This window comes from Piliocolobus tephrosceles, chromosome Y (assembly GCF_002776525.5).
Source record: "Piliocolobus tephrosceles isolate RC106 chromosome Y, ASM277652v3, whole genome shotgun sequence".
Taxonomy (NCBI): Eukaryota; Metazoa; Chordata; class Mammalia; order Primates; family Cercopithecidae; genus Piliocolobus; species Piliocolobus tephrosceles.
Window position 1 is genome coordinate 5,627,220 of NC_045456.1, and position 8,751 is coordinate 5,635,970.

Consider the following 8,751-nt stretch of genomic DNA (forward strand, 5'->3'; position numbering starts at 1 on the left):
GACAAAAAGCTGTAAGAAGAGACAAAGGAGACCATTACATAATGATTAAGTGGTCAATTCAGCAAAAGGATACAACATTTGTAAATCTCCATGCACCCAACACTGGTGCACCCACATATATAAAGCAAATATTATTAGAGCTAAAGAGAGAGATAGGCCACAATACAGTAATAGCTGGAGACTTCAACACCTCACTTTCAGGCCGGGTGCGGTGGCTCAAGCCTGTAATCCCAGCACTTTGGGAGGCCGAGACGGGCAGATCACGAGGTCAGGAGATCGAGACCATCCTGGCTAACATGGTGAAACCCCGTCTCTACTAAAAAATACAAAAAAACTAGCCGGGTGAGGTGGTGGGCACCTGTAGTCCCAGCTACTCAGGAGGCTGAGCCAGGAGAATGGCGGAAACCCAGGAGGCGGAGCTTGCAGTGAGCTGAGATCCGGCCACTGCAGTCCAGCCTGGGAGACAGAGCTAGACTCCGACTCAAAAAAAAAAAAAACACCTCACTTTCAGCACTGGACAGATCATTCAGCCAGAATATCAACAAAGAAATATCAGATTTAATCTGTACTATAGACCAAATGGATCTAATAGATATGAACATTTCACAGATATATTAAATGTATATTCTGCAGGTGTTCTGTAAATACCTATTAATATTTCTCCTCAGCACATGAATCACTCTCAAGGATTGACCATATGTTGTCACAAAATAAGTCTGAAAATATTCAAAAGAATTGAAAAATTATTCAATTTCAAGCATCTTCTCTGACTACAATGGAATAAAGTCAGAAATCAGTAATGGGGAATTTGGGAAACTATACATGAAAATTAAATAATATGTTCTTAAATGATCAGTGGCCAATGGTAAATGAATGGTCAATGAAGAAATTAAGAAGGAAATTGAAAAAATATCTTGAAACAAATGGTAATGGAAACACAGCATACCAAAACCTATGGGACAGAGCAAAAGCAGTACTAAGAGAGAAATTTATAGCTAAAAGTGCCTACATCAAAAAAGAAGAAAAACTTCAAATAAATAACATAATGATGTATCTTAAAGAACGAGGGAAGGAAGAGCAAACCATGCCCAGAATTAGTAGAAGAAAATAATAATAAAGATCAGAGCAGAAGCAAAATAATTTAAAATGAAGAAAACAATACAAAAGATTAAATGAAAGAAAAAGTTGCTTTTCTGAAAAGACATATAAAATTGGCAAACCTTTAAGCCAGACTAACTAAGAAAGAGACAAGATCCAAATAAATAAAGCCAGAGATTTAAAAAGAGACATTACAACTGATACCGCAGAAATTCAAAGGGATCATTAGCGGCTACCATGAGCAACTGCATGCCAACAAACTGGAAAATCTAGAGGAAATGTATAAATTCTTAGACACATACACCTATCAAGTTTGAACCATGAAGGAATTCAAAACCTGAACAGATAAATAACAAGTAATGAGACTGAAGCCATAATAGAATTCTCCCAGTAAAGAAAAGCTCAAGACCCAATGGCTTCACTGCTGAATTCTACCAAATATTTAGAGAATTAATACCAATCCTACTCAAACTATTCCCAAAAATAGAGGAGGAAGGAATACTTCAAAACTCATTGTACAAGGTCAGTATTACCCTGATACCAAAGCTAGATAAAGACACATCAAAAAAAGAAAACCACAGGCCAGTATCTCTGATAAATACCGATGCAAAAACCCTCAACAAAATACTAGGAAACAGAATTCAACAATACATTAAAAAGATCAGCCGGGTGCAGTGGCTCATGCCTGTAATCCTAGCACTTTGGGAGACCGAGGCAGGGGATCACGAGGTCAGGATTCGAGGCCAGCCTGGCCAGCATGGTGAAACCCTGTCTCTACTAAAAATACAAAAAAATGGCCAGGCATGGTGGCACACGCCTGTAGTCGCAGTTACTCAAGAGGCTGAGGCAGAAGAATTACCTGAACCCGGCAGGCAGAGGTTGCAGTGGGCCAAGATTGTGCCACCGCACTCCAGCCTGGGTGACAGAAAGAGACTCCGTCTCAAAAATAAAAATAAAAAATCATTCATGGATGGCCATGGGGTCTCATGCCTACAATCCTAGTACTTTGGGAGGCCGAGGCGGGAAGACTGCTTGAGCCCAGGAGATTGAGACCAGCCTAGGCAATAGAGCAAGACTTTGTCTCTACAAAAAAAATTTAAAAATTAGCCAGGCATGGTTGTTCATCCCCGTAGTCCCAGCTACTTGGGAGGCTGAGTTGGGAGGATCATTTGAGCCTGGGGGTGTCAAGGTGGCAGTGAGCCATGATCATGTCACTGCACTCCAGTCTGGGTAACAGAGACTGTCTCAAAAAGATCATTCATCATGACCAAATGGGATTGATCCCAGGGATTCAAGGACGGTTCAACATACACAAATCAATCAATGTGAACAGAATGAAGAACAAAAATTGTATGATCATTTCAATTAAGTAACTCTCAAAATGTAAGCATATAAAAGCAAACATTACTGTAAGACAAGAATAGATATTTCAAAGAAGAGGATATGCAGATAGAAAATTAGCACATGAAGAGCTGTACATCATTTCGAAAGGCCAATGCATATTAAACCCTCAATGAAATATTACCATATACCTATCAGAATGGCTAAGCGGTAGGCAGATCATGAGGTCAGGAGATTGAGACCATCCTCGCTAGTGAAATCCCGTCTCTACTTAAAAAATACAAAAAATTAGCCGGGCATGGTGGCAAATGCCTATAGTCCCAGCTACTCGGGAGGCTGAGGCAGGAGAATCGCTTGAACCCAGAAGACAGAGGTTGCAATGAGCCGAGATCGCACCACTGCACTCCAGCCTGGGTGACAGAGCGAGACTCTATCTCAAAAAAAAAAAGCAAACATACCAAATGTTGGTAAGAATGCAGAGAAACTGAATCACTCATACACTGCTGATGGGAATGTAAAATGGCACAGCCACTCTGGAAATAGTTGACAGTTTCTTATTAAACTATACATGCAATTACTATACCACCCAGCAGTTAATTGCACTCGGGCATTTATCACAGAAAAATGAAAAACATTATGTTCACACAAAAACCTGTACTCTGGTTCTCATAGCTGCTTTACTTGTAATAGCCAAAAACAACAATCTAGATGTTCTTCAGTGGGTGACAAGCCATGATAAATCCATACCATGAAATAGTACTCAGCAATAAAAAGGAAAAAATTTCTGATATACACAAAAACTTGTATGAATCTCCAGGGAATTATGCTATGTGGGAAAATGCAATCTCAAAAGGTTAAATGGTATATCCATCCATTTATCAATCCAATGGTGTATCAGTCCATTCTTACAATGACAAAATTATAAAAAGGGAGAACATACTAGCAGTTGTATGGGATAAAGATGAGGCCAGGGAGGGAATGACATGAAGGAGTAGATATGGTTATAAAAAGTCAGTAAGAGAGTTCCTGGAAGTCATGGGACAGTTCTGTTATTATGACTAGATACAGTTAGGTTTATTTATGAGTGAACGCAGATGTCATAAAATTCCAGACAACTGGATACTCTCTTATTCTCTCTCTCTCTCTCTCTCTCTCTCTGACACAAACACACACACACACACACTCACACACATACAAATGAATACATGAAAAGCCGAGGACATCTGAATAGATTTGGTGATTGTATCAACGTCAAAACCCTAGTTGTGATATTTTACTATATTTTTGTAAAACAGTACTATTGGGGGAAACTGGGTAAAGGTACACAACATCTCTCTGTATTCTTTCAATCCAGATTAAAGAGTGCTCCTTATAACACATATCGTTTCAAACTCACCAAAATTGGGAGTGAGGCAGGCAGATGCTGAAGCATCATCTTGGTCACAGCTATTTTTCATTACAGTTGAGTAACTCATTGTCCCAGAATTCATTTGTGGGCCAGATTCTGTTTTGAACAACATTTCAATATGTAAAACATTTTCTAGTGCTGAAAGACAAGAAATCTCAACCATGTTTTTTATATCAGGAGAAACTATCCTTTGGGAATAAAAGAAAAACAAAGACATTCTCAGACGAAGAAAAACTTTAAAAAGTGGTCACTGGCTGACTTACCCTTAAAGGACAACTAAAGGAAGATCTTCAAACTGAAAGGATATGATTAAGGAAGGAATCTTGCAGCATCAGGAAGGAAGAACGAACAACACAAAGAGCAGAAATATGGGCATGGAGAAACTAGGTCACTCACACGTTGCTGGTGGGGGTAGAAAATGGTATAGACACTCTGGAAAACAACTTGGCAGTATTTTATAAAACTAAACACACCATTACCATAGGACCCAGCAACTGCACTCTTGGGCAGTATCTCAGAGAAATGAAAACTTGTGTTCACACAAAACCTATATGGTGTATGAGTGTTCATAGCAGCTTTACTTCTAATAGCCAAAACCAGGAAACAACCTAGATGTCTTTCAATACCTGAAAAGATAAACAAACCACGGTACATCTACACCATGGAATAGTACTCAGCAACAAAAAAGAAGGAACCATTTGGGGGCTAAAAACTGAACTAAAACACATACATACACATGCACACAAATAAATACAAGTAAAACTGGGGACATCTCAATAATATCTGCAGAAGGTATCACGTCAACATCCTGTTTGTGATAATTTCTTATAGTTGTGCAAGATGTTACTTTTGGGGAAAAGTGGTAATGGAAACACAGATTTCTCTGTATTATTTATTATAACTGCATGTGTAGCTAAATTTTTCTGAAAATAAAAACTTTAATTAGAAAAAGCTACCAATACCTTGCACTACGGATGCTAATCAATCTAGATTAAATAGTGCTACATATAGCAAGTATCATTTCAAACTCACTGAAATTGCAAGGGATGCTGTGATATAATGAGGAAACATTCTGGTGACTGTTGTTTTCTAATAAAGGTCGGTAATTTGTTTTCACAGACCTCTTTACTGAGCTGGTTCGTGCTTTTCCCAATGTTTCTATAAATAAAATATTTCCAATATTGAAAGACAATAAATCTCAATCATGAATTCTACATCAGGCAAAAGTATCCTTCAAATATAGAGAAGATAAAGACATTCTCACATGAGGGAAAACTAAAGTGTGTGTCACTAGCTGACATACACTTAAAGAATGGCTAAAGGAAAATCTTCAAACAGAAAAGAATGATGAAAAAGCAAATCTTGGAGCATCAAAAAGGAAGAAAAAACAATGAAAGCAGGGGAAATATGCATGTGGAGAAACCGGATCATTCATACATAATTGGGGAGACTGTAAAATGATACAGTCTCTCTGGAACACCATTTGGCAGTTTCTTATAAAACTAAACATGCAATTACTATACAACCAAGCCTTTTCACTCTTGGACATTTATCCAAGAGAAATCAAAACTTATGTTTATACAAAAATCTGTACATCAGTGGCCATCGCAACTTTACTTGCAATAGTCAAAAACTAGAAACAGCCGCGATATCTTCCAATGGATGAATGAATAAGCCAACTGTGAAACATCCATACCATGGAATAGTGTCCACAATAAAAAATAAGCAGCACTCATACATCCAGCCGATCAGATGAATATTCGGGGAATTATGTACTGAGGCAGGTGTGGTTATAAAAGAGCAAGATGGGCCGGGCGTGGTGGCTCACGCCTGTAATCCCAGCACTTTAGGAGGCCAAGGCAGGTGGATCACTTGGTGCCAGGAGTTGGAGGCAAGCCTGGGCAACATGGTGAAATCCCATCTCTAAAAAAACTATAAAAAAAAAAAAAAAAAAAAAAAAAACAGCCAGAGTTGGGTGCAGTGGCTCATGCCTGTAATCCCAGCACTTTGGGAGGCCGAAGCAGGCAGATCACTTGAGGCCAGGAGTTCAAGACCAGCCTGGCCAACACAGTGAAACCCTGTCTCTACCAAAAAATACAAAAACTAGCTTGGTGTGGTGGCACATGCCTGTAATCCCAGGAACTTGGGAGGCTGAGGCACGAGAATCGCTTGAACCCAGGAGGCGGAGGTTGCAGTGAGTTGAGACTGCACCATTGCACTCCAGCCTGGGCGACAGATGGAGATTTTTGAGACTCCGTCTCAAAAGAAAAGAAAAGAAAAGAAAGGAAAAGAAAGGAAAAGAAAAAAGAAAGTAAAATGAGGCATCTTGGCAATCATGGAAATGTGTATCTTGATCATGGCAATGGGAATCAAACCTACTCATGTGACAAAACTAGGTAGAACTAAATGCACACAAACAATTTAACACAATTAAGTAGGAGATCTCAATAAGATGTGTGGATAATATCAATGTCAATATTCTGGTTGTGATGGTCTGTTACAGTTTTGCAAGATGTTATTGTTGGGAGGAATAGGTAAAGTGGAAGGGGTATTTCTCTGCATTATTTCTTACAACTACCTGTATATCTTAAATGACCACAAAATTAAAAGTTTAGTTTAAAAAAATCTACCGCTAGTTTTACATTAAGGACTTTGATGGATGTAGATTAAACAGTGCTACTAATAACATGTATAATTTCAAACTCACCAAACTTGGGAGGAATGGAGAGCGATAAAGAGGCATTACCTTGGCTATGGCCCCTTCCTGATGAAGTTGGGTAATTCACTGTCTGAGTATTGTTTTTTACGTTAGTTCCTGCTGTTTCTGGCATTTCTGTAACTTTTTCAAGTACTGAAAGAAAAGAACTCTCAACTATGAATTTTATACTGGGTGAAACTGTCCTTCAGGAAAGAAGGGAAAATAAAAACATCCTCACAAAACGGAAAATTAAAGGAATTTGTCCCTCGCAAATTTACCCTTTAAAAATGGCTATAGGAAAACCTTCAAACAGAAAAGATACTACAACAGAAGAAATCCTGGAGTATCCGGAAAGAAGAAAGAATGATGGAAAGATCAGAAATACAGATATGGAGAAACTGGATCACTCATAAATTGCTGTTGGAAATAAACAATAGTACAGCCTCTCTGGGAAACTGTTTGGCAGTTTCTTATAAAACTAAACATGCTAGTACCATACGACTCAGCAACTGTTGTCTTGGTATTCATGACAGAGAAATGAAAACTTATATTTACCCAAAAACCAGTACACAGTACATGAATGTTCAAAGTGGCTTTACTTGTAATATCCAAAAATTGAAAGAAAAAACCAGATGTCTTTCAATAGGTGAATGGTTTAAAAAAAAAAAAAAAATGTTCCTATCCGTACCATGGAAAGGAAGGAACTATTCATCAATAGAAAGAAAGAAACTACTGAGAAATGAAAACTTACATTTATACAAAAATGTGTACATGAAGATTCATAGCAGCTTTACACACAGTAGACAAAAAATAAAAATAAAATAAAAACACAAAAAACCCACCAGACGTCCCTCAGCAGATGAATGGTTGAACAAAACATAGTATATCCAGACATGCAATACTATTCAGCAATAGGAATAAACTATTAATAGAAAAAACAACCTGGACGAGTCTCTAGGAAATTAAGCTGAGTGAAAAAAATCCAATTCCAAATATGATTCCACTTATATAACAATTGAAAGAGACAAAATTATAGAGGTAGAGAAGAGATCAGTGGAAGCCAGGTGTTAGGAATGGGTCATGAGGTGTTATGGAAGGGTGACCTGAGAGAGTTGGTGTGGTTATCAAAGGCAACACAACAGCGCCTCGTGCTGATGGAAATGATCTCTACCTTGACTGTGGTGGTGGGCACACAAACCTACTTGTGGAATAAAGCTGCATAGTACTAAACACACACACACACAAATAAATACAAGTAAAATGGGACATCTCTATAAGATCTGTGGCTTGTATAAATGTGAATATCCTGGGTTGTAATATTTCTGTTGTATTTTTGCTAAATGTAATTATTGGGGGAAATTAGGTAAAGGGTAGTCAGGATTTTTTTGTCTTATTTCTTATATCTGTGTATGATTTCTGAACTATCTCAATATGAAAAGTTTACTTTGTAAAAAGCTATCACTAAGAATTAATATTAAGAATGTTGATAAATCTAGATGAGAGGGCTGCTTGTGATATCCATTATTTCAAACTCACCAAAATTAGAAGTGATGGGAAGATTTGAAGACGCTGGATTTGGGGCACTCGTATTTCCCAATAAAGATGGGTAATACACTGTCTGAGAGTTATTTTCCATGCTGGTTTCTGTTGTTCCTGGCATTTCAATAAGTATAATTTTCTCAGCTACTGAAAAAGAAACAGAATGCTCAATCATAAATTCTACATGAGGCAAAACTATCCTTCTGGAAAAAAGGTAAAGACATTTTTCAAACAAAAGAAAACTAAAAGAATCTGTCCCTAGTCGACTTATCCATATGAAATCTCCAGGCCTGGTGCAGTGTCTCACGCCTACAATCCCAAAACTTTGGGAGGCAGAGACAAATGGATTGCCTGAGCCCGAAAGTTCAAGACCAGCCTGGATAACATGAGACCCCACCTCTACAAAAAAAAAAAAAAAAAAAAAAAAATTAAAAATTAGCCAGGAGTGATAGCAAGTACCTGTAGTCCTAGCTGAGTCAGGAGGCTGAGGGAGCATCACCGGAGCCCGGGAGGTGGAGGCTGCAGTGAGCCATGATCGCACCACTGCACTCCAGCCTGGATGACAGAGTGAAAAGAAAGAAAGAAAAGAAAGAGAAGAGAAGAGAAGAGAAGAGAAGAGAAGAGAAGAGAAGAGAAGAGAAGAGAAGAGAAGAGAAGAGAAGAGAAG

General features: G+C 38.2%; 1 protein-coding gene across 2 annotated transcripts in view; it reads right to left on the bottom strand.

The window, feature by feature from the left end:
• The window catches only part of BEND2 (BEN domain containing 2), a 58,219-nt gene that overhangs the window by 22,658 nt on the left and 26,810 nt on the right, over window positions 1-8,751 (bottom strand). The window contains exons 7-8 of one of the 2 annotated variants that reach the window (XM_026449795.1): window positions 8,082-8,228; window positions 3,836-3,943 (exon numbers count right to left, since the gene is read on the bottom strand). In XM_026449795.1, the coding sequence (XP_026305580.1) occupies window positions 3,836-3,943; window positions 8,082-8,228 (255 nt within the window). The remainder of the gene's footprint in view (window positions 1-3,835; window positions 3,944-8,081; window positions 8,229-8,751) is intronic. The other variant, XM_023198930.1, reaches the window with a different exon arrangement.